This window comes from Lissotriton helveticus, chromosome 2_1 (assembly GCF_964261635.1).
Source record: "Lissotriton helveticus chromosome 2_1, aLisHel1.1, whole genome shotgun sequence".
Classification (NCBI taxonomy): domain Eukaryota; kingdom Metazoa; phylum Chordata; class Amphibia; order Caudata; family Salamandridae; genus Lissotriton; species Lissotriton helveticus.
The window spans coordinates 1935534251-1935546314 of NC_136059.1; the positions used below are offsets into that span (position 1 = coordinate 1935534251).

At 41.8% G+C, this 12064-nt stretch overlaps 1 protein-coding gene across 2 annotated transcripts in view; it reads left to right on the plus strand.

Annotated features, from left to right (window-relative positions):
* Positions 1-12064, plus strand: part of INPP4B (inositol polyphosphate-4-phosphatase type II B) — a 1970577-nt gene that overhangs the window by 1762803 nt on the left and 195710 nt on the right. For both annotated transcript variants that reach the window (XM_078676858.1, XM_078676856.1), the window contains one exon: positions 8889-8986. In XM_078676858.1, the coding sequence (XP_078532984.1) occupies positions 8889-8986 (98 nt within the window). The remainder of the gene's footprint in view (positions 1-8888; positions 8987-12064) is intronic.

Genomic DNA, 12064 nt, shown 5'->3' on the forward strand with positions numbered 1-12064 from the left:
CACCACCTTAGGGGCCCCTCCCCTGACCTCACTGCTATGCTGTAGCGAGGCAAACCCGGGGTGGGGGGCAGTCCCAGCTGCAAGAAGGAACATGCCTCAGTGTTGTCCTGCAATTCGGCCTCGTCCTCCCACCCACGCAGAGGCACAGCGGGAGGACTGTTGCCCGGCTGTTTAGCTCCCTGGCAGCCCCTTAACCCTCTCTGGAGATAAGCAACCCTCACACCTTCAGCCCTTTATGAGCTGTTAAGAGGTGCTTATAGGTGGCTGAGGGAGGGGCTGCAGCTTCCGGAGCAGGGGGCATCTATTGAGATGCAGATAGCCCTGAATGGGTCAAGTCTATGCAAGTTAGAGGGTCCTTGCACATTCCCCTTCTGCCCAGGTCCCCAGTAATCATAGAACCGGCGCTGGGTACAAAGGTCCTCTAAAAAGAGCTGCCTAGAATGCAGGCCCGGTTCTAGAGGGTGGGCCGGGTGGGCCAGGCCCACCCAAACATCAGCCTGGCCCACCTAAACAGGAGCCTTGGCCCTCACAGTGAGGGCTTGAAGGCAGGCGCGCAACGGCATTTGGCTCAAAGGGCTGTCTGTGTGTGAGTGTGCGCCCGGGCTGAGACAGCTTCCCTGGCGCGCACACACACAGACAGTTCTTGAGATTATCGCAGCCGCACCCGAGTACTTTACAGGTCCTTAAAAGACCATTGATATGTTAACAAGGCTTTGTTTATTTTTTCACCCCTTCATCTCCACTGGCGAAAGGCGACAACGGTCACATTTGACTACAGTTCTGCTGTGTAGATATTTCATTTTCTATGCGGTGCAGGATAAACGTTTCTTTAATCCCATTCACCTATGGAGTAGGTAAGAGAATGTGTTACTATTTGTTTTTCTTTTTTAAATCTGCACAGGCCCAGCCGGACACATACTTCGTGGCACAGACACTACACTTTATTAGATGCCTTCATATTTTTTACAGTGGTTATTTTTTAGCTGTTTGCTTTTATGTTTTTTACTTTAATTATTTTAATTAATTGTACAGTTAATAAATAAAGTCAGTGCGTGCTTAATTTGAACAGTTTTTATCATTATCATGGCAGACGCAGGACAACAATAAGACAATAGAAAATGCCCAGATAACCCTGGTGATTAATGATCCTGCTGGAGAGCAATCATTTGTCTATTAGTCGTTTTTAAATGCAGATGAACTGTATTTTATGTGGAAGCTCAGTGGGTTACTGCCTTTTTCACAGAGATCCTTGTGTTACTTGCAGTTCAGAAGTTAAAAACCCTAACATAAAACGGCGACCAATGAACTGTCACCAAAGAGCTGCATATAAACATAAACGGTAGAGTTAGAACTTTGTTTTTTTTTGTTTTGTGATATAGTTAGAACTTCCTCAGTCTTTCATTATTCTAATGTTGCTAAAATGAGTATTTTTGGGAAGATATACATTTTTATCAGTAAAGATGACGCTCATGGAATACTCTTTAAATCCTACGGTTGTTTTTTCCCAGACCAAACCCTCTTAAAATATACTGCCCACCAGTATGGATGACATGTGATTCCTACACATTGTAATCCTCAATGGCTTATGTGACATTCCCTGCAGACTGATTTACATACCTGCATGATTGATTGTCTCTGTATAATGTGTGTGTGATGTAAAGTACTGTGACACCCTACACTGATATGAGTAGCGCTATACAACAAATGAAATGCATTTGAGGGAGGGGCTATGGAGAGATAAGTGGCGCTGGAGGAGGGTGGTAGTGAAGGAGTCTGAGGAGGAGGTGGGGCTACGGAGAGATGAGGGGCACTGGAGGAGGGTGGTAGTGAAGGAGTCTGTGGAGGAGGTCATGAGGGGGAGGGGCTACAGAGAGATGAGGGGCTTTGTTGGAGGGTGGCAGTGAGGGAGTTTGAGAAGGAGGTCAATGGGGGGGCTACGGAGAGATGAGGGGCACTGTTGGAAGGTGGTTGTAAATGTATTTACAGAGAAAGAGGTAATTGGTGTGGCACCAAAAAAGACTTTTGCATCAGCACTAAAGCCAGCTCTGTCATGGCCTTTCTGTTGTTTATTTATTTAGCAGTCGGGTCATAAGGGCTACTTTGGAACATACTTTGAAGTGCGTACTTATTATATTTACTGCTACATTCAATATTTTAAGTTTGAAGGTAATTTTACTAGTGTTTTTACCCGGAAAAATGAAAGTGGAGCCCAATGGTGCCTGATATGGGGCTGGGGCCCAAGGTTAGCTGTGAGATAAGGTGCACTGGAGAGGAGTAGTGGATAATCAAACCTGTAAGGGAGTGTGTGGCAGAGTCCGTGGTCAGGTGGAGGTAGTAATGAAGAGGGATTCTCAGTGAAGGCTCGCACAGAGGGAGCCCGAGAAGTGTCACTTGCCTGATACTCCCACCTCAGAAACCTCCTCTTCCCATCAAAGGAACATTACATGGAAAAAACACTTTTTGAGAGTGATCATATATAGAAAGAGATTTGGAAAAGAGTGCGTCTTACTGGGCCTTGTAAGACTAAGAAGTGATAAAGGCGGGCTCTGAAGCAGGCCTGCCCAGACATATATATGACAAATCGAGCCCGCAGTGGCCTACCCAAATGCACCCTTGGCCCACCCAAATAAAAATTCCTGGAGCCGGGCCTGCTAGAATGCATGAAATGTGTATCACTTGCTGGGCGCGTCCTATTCTCCGCGTCCCTTGGTGTGTGCTGGGACTTGGCACACTCCCTAGTGGGAACATGCATTAGACTGTCGGAAATAGCCAGAGTTGCATGAGGCATGTAGCCTGCTACCAGGGAATGTGCAGGCCTTCTATAGTGCCCTGCTGTTTGCCTCTATACATGTTGTATGATATCGCCCACGTCTCATACAGTGTGATAAGCAATTTGGTTAAGTATCACAGATTTTCACTTACATTTGTAACTCGTTTCCTTAGTTTGAGCCTCACATCACCTTGAAGTGAATCAGAATACCTTCAGAGTAGTGCCTCTGTTAACTCAATAGGCAATATTACCAAGAAATCTGTGGGTCACTAACTAATAGTTGTATGATGGGCTCCTTTCCTATAAAAAAAAAAGTGCACCTGTTTTGTTTCTACCCAAAAAGGAGACTTGATACCAGATCACTGATTGCATTTTTCTGTTAGTTACCATTTGCCACTGATATGACTACTCTCTCATGCTCATTCAAATGCTAACTAGTAATATAAAGCATAGGGAGAGTATGGTCAGGGGAGACAGCCATGACAACGCGGGCTTTACACCGCGATGCCATTACGACGCTGCCATCACAATGCAAGTCAACAACATGCGCTGGAGGGCGCTCTTGGTAAAGGAATAGTTTTATATTCTATTCCAACACCTTCCCTACTATTACGTGGGCTGGAGTTGGAATAGAAAATTAAACTATTCCACAATCCAGCGCCTACAGCACAAGTCGTTGTAACGACTTGCGTTGTAATGGATGCGTCGTAATGACAGTGCGGGGTAACGCCTGCGTTGTCATGACATACATCCATGGTCAGAATGCTAATAATTATCAGATGAGCAGTAGCCTATGAATACCGTAGTGTCTGATCTACACACTCAAGAAATGTGTAAGTTACTCTGCAGTTGGCTGCGATACAATTGATGGGCGGCTATTTTAAGGTTTTAGTTTGTTTCTGGAAAATTCTATTCAAGTGTAAGAGTGTTTGAAGTTAATCAGGTAGTGTTATTTGTGGAACTGGATTTGATATTAGCACGTTATGTTTATTTTCATAGCATACTGTCACCCATGAGGGTATCCTGGAGCTTGGCAAGTGTGAGGAGATGTGCTTGAAGAGACAGGTCTTCAGCCTCTTGTGGAATGCAGGAGTTACGAGGAGGCTCTGGTGTTGTGTGGGACGCCATTCCTTTCTTTAGGAGCAATGTAAAAGAAGCCTTTTATAGAAACATCAACTTGCATAAAAAGTAGAAAAAAACACTTTGCATCAGGAGTGCATGTGGAATATTCATTGCTTCCTCTTTACTGAGACAAGAAGGAAATCATAATGACACTTTAAAAGACAGCACTTGATTATGCTACTTATATAGAGTGTTGAAGGACAACCGAGGAACTAGTATTAACTGAGGTAAACTGATTTTACATCTTGTAAAGTGCATCGTATTCTGTCACATTACATGATGCTGAAAGAACAAACAGTTGATACTGGCAGGAAGATTAGCATTGGCCTGGCCTTTCTTCACTCTGGCATATTTCCCGTAAACTGCAGGCTATAGGCTGGTTTCTGAGCTGGTCCGTCTTCCATTGCCCAATCACGAAAGACCCAGTTGGCGATTCTAATCACCGCATCCTGCAGTGTGGGAGCGGTTCCATTTTTTGTACCAGATCTCATTTTGGTGTTCAGTTAAGCCATTAGGAAGGTTAACACAAAAGAAAAGTTTAAGCACCTTCTGGAAGTCCAAATGAGAGGTGACTACTTTTAATTTAATTAGTAGATTGCTCCATAGCTTGGACCCAGCAACCTAAAAGGCCTACCACTGAACTATTCGCCTGATCTTGTAATTTGCACAAGAAGAAAATTGCCAGATCCAGGCACAACATTTGCGCACAAGGAGACTCTGAAGAATAAAGTCCATAGAAAGCCTTAGTACCAAGCTGAGGCATTTAATCTGGATCCTCTGATTTATGGACAACTAATTACACTCTTTCTGCACATTTGAGACACAACTATTTTTTCTGCAGTGATAGACAAGGAAAGCAGCCACATTTTGATCTTGTATTAATTTAGACTCTGTATGATCCAATAAGCCTATATACACACCATTGAAGTAATCAATTCTGGAAAGCATTATTTCTGCCATGACCAAATGATACTGTTTAGAAGGAAGACATTGCCCCACGTGTATCAAGAGAGGTAAGGCTTAAGAACTAGGACTACAAACTGTGCTCATTTGTGGACTGATAAGGATAGTCCTGATCAATAACGAAGCCCAGTATTTTGACATCCATGAGAGGTTGAAGAGGCCCACCCATTGAAATCGAACAGAGAAAATGATTCCAGCAGTCCCTGTTTTTTCACAAAATGAGGGTTTACAATTTGCTGTCATTTACCTTAAGGAAGGTGTGGTGCAGTCGTAGCTGTATGGCATCAAGACGGTTCTGAAGGTTAGGCAGGCACCCACTGAAACTGAGTATGTTGCTAAACAATAATTGCCTTTTTGTCTACATAGGATAGGGACTGTACAACCAAATTATCTAACAATGTTAGAGACTGGATAAATATATTCTTTGAATAGTTTGCTGGAAGGAGACAATGCTCCTGGCAATCACATGAGAGCAGACCAATCTTGCGAATGGAGATGAGACAGTTTGACATAGTTTGAGCCCTCAAACATTGAGGTAAAGCCGGTAAGGGTTATAACTTAATCCATAACTCGTTCAAACAGTCTTCCTATACTTCAAAATCAACCATATCATATACAGCATAATGGCCCAAGAACCTTAGTCATGCCCCATCATCATCAAGCTTAGCTCTCAGTTCCTACATGGCAAGAATTAGAGCTGATTCCCTGCCTCTTCTTGGACAGAAACCTAGCTGTCAAGTATCAACACCATTGCTCACTTCCAAAACATAAGATAGCTGTTGTGCAACATGGTCGTATCCAATGATTTGGCTAAAGCTGGAAGGAAGGTAATGAGTTTCTGATTTGCCTTCGATTTAGAATCTACACTATCCTTCTTTAAGAGAGGTGAAGCAACTCCCACCTTTGAACATTCAGGGACCACCATACTGCCTAAGACATTGTTCATGATCCCCTGTATTCCATGAATAATACATGGAGCCAGCTGTTTGCAGATGGATGCCGGGCACGGGTCTTTGGGAGATCCATGTTTAATACTTAGAAGCAGTGCTTTAAATGGGCCGGTACTCACCGGTACTGAGTACCGGCACTTTTATATTTTCTCCCCTTGCGTACCGGGAACTTTCCTTGGAAAAGGAGAGTACCGGTACTCATGACGGCCCCAGTTTTGATGTGATTGGTGCTGCGCTCCTGATCTCCGTGCTAGGCAAGTCTTTCTGCACGGCCTGCAATTGTTTAAAGTTGCCTTTCAAACGGAGCTGAAGCCTGGGCTGCGCTGGTTCCAAAGCGCCAGCACAGCAGCTCAGCTTCAGAAGAACACAGAGCTGCGTGTGCCTCTCTGGAGTCAAAGGTAGAGTATTACTGCACGGTTCCTTTCAGAGGGGGTTAGAAGGTGACTAAAAAAACCTGATGGGTGCGAGTGTGGGCCACATTGTTCAGGGCATGCAGCTTGTTAGCATGCCCACTGTTTCACACGCCCGCAAATGTTCGCCCTTCAACAATTTAAGTGAAAGGGATTTGCATAAAACAACATCCCTACCCTCTAGATTAAATCAATGCATTCATGCTTTTTCTTTCAAAACAGCAGCACTAATACTGTTTCGTCAGTGTGTCATTTATTGATAAACATTTGTTTTACAACCATAAACTTAGGTAAGTACTATGTAAATGGGTAGATATTTTTACAATGCATGCATATTTTTTGCATACAAAGCTTAGAAAGGTAAAAAACATAGCCCCGCCCCTTGCCCTGGCCCCAAACTCCACCACCAATCCACAGCGTATTTTTAGTGAGTACCTGCACTTATTTTTTTCCATTTAAAGCACTGCTTAAAAGCATAACTTCTACCTCCTAGCTGGATGCCTCAATACAATTAGACCAGTTATAGCTGCAATGCAGTAACAATTGCAGTAGATTTTCTTAACGTACCTGATGTATATGTAACTACCTACAAGATTAATCAAGTAAGACAATAAGGGGCACATGCATCAACCTATTTAGGAAGTGCAAACGGTGCGAATCGGTAAATTCGGCCGTTTGCGCTTCCTAAATACGTTTTTGGGATGCATCAAACACTTTTTCAGAATTCACATTTTTTTGCATTTCTTAAAAATGCGAATGCATTTAAGGAATCGCATTTGTGCGATTCCTTAAATGCAATGCATCAATTTAAAAAAAAATGCGAATTTTGAAATTGGAAGTGCAAATTAACACGAGGTTGACCCTCGTGTTAATTTGCGAAAATCTTTCAAAATGCAAAAAAATGCATTTTTTACACTGTCGTGTTACAGACACACATGTCCTTAGGACATGTGTGTTTGAAACATGCACTTTCAAATACATTTCAGGGGTGCAGGGGGGGTCCTTTGGACCCCCCCTGCACCCTTGGAATGCATCAACAAATTGCGAATTCGTAAATGCCTTCCCATTGACTCCTATGGGCCTTTCGGCCCATAGGAATCAATGGGATTTGCGAAAAAGCAGTTAGGAATTCGGTATTTATTTGCGATTCAGTAAAAATTGCGATTTTTACCGAATCACAAATAAATACCGAAAAAAATTATGCATAGCATTTTGCAATTCTTAATTTGCGATTCGGTAATTTTCGCAAATTAAGAAATGCAAAATGTATGAATGATGCATGTGCCCCTAAATGTGTACATGACTTGGCAATGAATAGTTCCGATGAAGAAGCCAGTCTAATGTGAAACGGGAGGCAGTTCGAAATTCATAGTACTTTTGCAGAAATATCCTGTTTTGTTTGCATTCTTTGTTCACCTTTGAATTTCCAGTCTAGCCAAGGAGATGTTTCTTCCGTTGTGGGTGCCACCAGAAACTGCGTTTAGAAGCAAAGTAGTCAGGTCTAATAGAAAGGTTATTTACAAATCTAACTTTGAAGTGGATTCCCACAGGCTGAAGGAGCCAAGGCATTTCTTTCAAGGTAGGTGGGATGTGCTCAAACTTTGGTTTTTGATTGGTATAGCTGCTGCATGGCACACATCTTCAATTGATGTCTATCAGAATTCTGGGATATAATGGACTGCTGCATTGCCTCTGTCGGATAAGAAGAGGTCCTGGACAGTGAAGTTAAAGTCATACAAGGGCTAAATGGCCTGGTTTTGCACAGTGATTTAAGCTGCTATCATAATGTTTGTGCTTTTTCTTGATATGGTCCTTGTAAAACATAGAGCAGTCAATATGAAAGCTTGGGCTTTTAGTAGAGAATGACAGATGCAGGAGAAGTCATCTGTATAGGCATAGTTAAGACGCTACTTGATGATGGGCTTGTGAGTTACTTCATTATTTAGGGCAACCTTAGTCTTTATTAGGCTGGATTTCATATATTCTTTTGAAACCAGGTTGAATAATTCTCAGGCAGAATCTGAGTTTAAGAAGTCAATTAATCAATGGCATTTTACGGTACAGGTTGGTGTCACCAGTATATGGGTTGTCTGATTAGTTTTTCAGTTTCTCCATGTAGAGAGTAAGCACCATGGAATTAGACATTGATCCCAGTGGAACCTCACAGGAGAAACCCATTGGGGGAATCTCGAGCATTTCTTCTGTGTAGATTGTTGTATGATAGAGACGTACATAGTCTAGGCAGCCGTTGAAAGACTTTGCCAGTAGTGCACATGCATGACCTAGTGGACGATGCATCAATGGCTGCTGCAAGTCAAACGGCAATAAGAGCCAAGGTTGACCTTTATCAGTGACAGACAGAATAGCATCTGCTGCCTATATATATGGTGGTAGTCTGTGGATTATTGCAGGGGTGTAACCCAGATACGACTTGTAAGGTCAGTGAGTACTTGACTAGATTATTTGAACAATCCCATGTATGAGAAGAATATTTTATTTGCTCCTATTTTTTGTGTATTCTCCCTATCTACGTTTACCATAGCAATATCAAGCTCATTTAACAAGACTGCCTGCATAAAAGGTTGTCGCAAACCTAGAAGAAATTACAAACATTGAAACCGGTCTTATTAGTCACAAACCTTGATGTGTTTAACTGTTCTTCTGCCATTTTAGGTTTGGTGATATCTCCTTGCAAGAAAATATCAACCAGGAGAATTTAGAACGACTTAAAGAGTACTACTTGCTGTTTGCTGAAAAAATGTCACCAGATTGTAAGTATTTGTTTGCTGTAGTAAAGCATTTAGAAAAAAAAACAAAGATTGTTTTAAAGTAACAATTTCGAAAACATGGCATGCCAATATATTCAGTGTCTGCTTTTGAACAGTGTTTGGTTCCACAATTTGGCAAGCTTGAACATGATTCTGGAAAGCTCATTCCTAACCTAAAAAAGTTTAGGATATGAAACACCTAATGAAATAACTATTTTAACGTTATAGCTTGCTATATTGCATACATTGTATTGCATAACACTCCTACATCTACTACATCGACGTACCCACTTCATTTAATGGTCAATAGTATAGGTGGATAAAATTGTTAATAGGGTTAGTATAGCAATGTAAATGTATAGTAATACTACAGTTACCAATGCGATTTAGTGGAAGTTGATGTACTGGATGTAATACAACTGTGCATCAATATTATTGAGCTCATTGTAGAGTCATACAACTGTGTTTCAGCTCTCTATGCATTTTGATTACATGATACCAAATTTCTACCATCCACCAAAAAGCAGAGCTTTTAGTGGCAACAAATATATCTAGCTGGTGAATCAATTTCAATCTTTGCCTCAAAGTCACGAGAGCTGACTGTTATTAATACCTGCAAAAAAAGTCAAACACACCCAGGAGAGCTCAAACAATATCATAGACCGGGAAGGCAACCATTCTCAAATGCAGAGCTGCAGGCATGGAACTCGCTCGCATTGGACTGAGATTCGCACATGCCTAGCACTCGACTGCTGCAAGACCTACATCTTGTCTTTGATTTGGCCTTTCCCTCCTTTAATATATATATATATATATATATATATATATATATAGATATATATGTATATATATATGCAAAGCAATCCTCAAACATCCACACCGACAGTGTGGCGAAAGAAGGAAACGGACCCCACGACTTCAGGCAAGATGTTAAGTTTTATTTAGGACCTTTCAGACGACGCATTTCGAGTACCATGTACTCTTGTTCACACACCGGTTAGTAAGTCAGCCTACTATTTTTAAATGCTTAGTTTCCCTGACTGATCCTATGGGCCACACCTCCTAACGTGCCGCACATGACAGTGAACATGGACATAGAAAAGGTAAAAATTTTATGTAAGTGGGAAAGACAGACGACTTTTCATGTTATAATTTCTGGTCAAAAACTCAGCCTGAAAAACAATACAATATATGAAACAAATCAATGTCGTTTTCATAATATATATTTCGTCTTAGAATTTAATAATGAATAAAATAACATTAAAAAAAATTCTCCCATAAAACATTGCATAAATCTCATAGACGTCCTCAACAAATATCATAGCTGCTTCAATGCAAATACCCACAAAGGCTGAAAAAAGTGACTAGTGCTATATCTTTACTGTATAAATGCATATACCATGCATATACCATACGGTATATAAAGTGACTAGTATAGACGGTATATATATATATATTTATATATATATATATATATATATATATTAATAAAACCTCAGAAATTCACTGCAAAAGACAAAGGTTACAGGGTTGTTATAGTTAGGCTCAGATTTCATTTGTACAAAATCATAAACACTCAGCAGCTATAGTTACCTGAGCTAACTATAACTTAAGACCGCAGTGCACTGCTTATGACCTCACATATCACATATCACTCATGACATGCACAATGACATCCCTGATGACATCTCAAATGACATCACTGATGGCATCATCCAGTGATTGTGAGTGTTTTCTAAATGTTTGAGTGTTAAACAAACATACCAAGGTACTATAAAAGTAAAGTTAGTCTACCTTGTGTACTACTAATGAGTGATACTATTTCAAACATATATTGTGTGAGTGGCTGTGTGACTGTGTGTATCAGCGAGTAGGTGGGTGTGTGAGTGACTGTGTGGGTATGTGAGTGACAATATGGGTGTGTGTGGCTGCATGGGTGAATAAGTGGGTGTATTAGTGAATATGTGGGTGTGTGAGTAGCTGTATGGGTGAGTGAGTGGCTGTATGGGTCCGTGAGTGGGTATGTGAGTGGCTGTTTGAGTGACATAATGGCTATGTGAGTGACTGTATGGGTGAGTCACTGGGTGTGTAGGTGGCTGTGTGAGGGAGTGGCAGTGTGAGTGGGTGCTTGGTTAACTAAGTGGGTGTGGGAGTGGCTGTATTGGAGAGTGACTGTTGAGTGACTGTATAAGTGAGTGAATAGACATGTGAATGCTTGTATAGATGTGTTAATGGGTATGTAAGTGGTTGTGTGGGTGAGTGAGTGGCTGGGTTGGGAGGCCGTATGGGTGAGTGACTCAATGTGTGAGTAGCTGTATTGGAGAGTGAGTGGGTGTGTGAGTGGCTGTATGGGTGACTAAGAGGCTGTGTGAGTGATTGTATAGGTGAGTGAGTGTCAGTGAGGATAGTTGTTTGGGTAAGTGAGTGGCTATTTGTGTGAGTGAGTGTGTTTGTGAGTGGCTCTGTGGATGAGTAAGTGATTGTGAGTGGTTGTATGGGTGTGTTAGTGTGTTTATGAGATGTTGTTTGGGTGTGTGAATCAGTGAGTGAGTGGTACTGTGGATCATGCCATCAGTGATGTCATTTGAGATGTCATCAGTGATATCATCAGTGATGTCACTGACCATGTCATTAGTGATGCAATATGTGAGGTCATAAGCAGTGCATTGCGGGGGTATAAGTTATAGCTAGCCAGGCCCTCCCCTGAGGAGAAAACGAAGAGGGGGTGTTATTGTTCACAGGGTATGGAGTGGCACTTGCCAAATGGCATGAAGTTAGCTCACATGTGAATCATGAATGCGGTGCTACAGGTGAGGGAGAAACCCCTAAACCCTCAAATCAGGACCAACGTCCGTCTACAAACAACAGATCCTGTGCACACGCATATGAGTAGATAGACAATATCCAGTGTTATAGTTAGATATGAAAACAAATGTTCTTTCTTGAAGTGTTGATTTTTTTATGTGTTACTTCACAGGCCAGCCAACAGGTGTTTCGTCAATGGTGTGTAAAACCCTTGACTTCTTCAGGGCTGTGCGAGAGTAGAGTAAGTCTTTGGACCTTGCAACTGGTGATACTTCC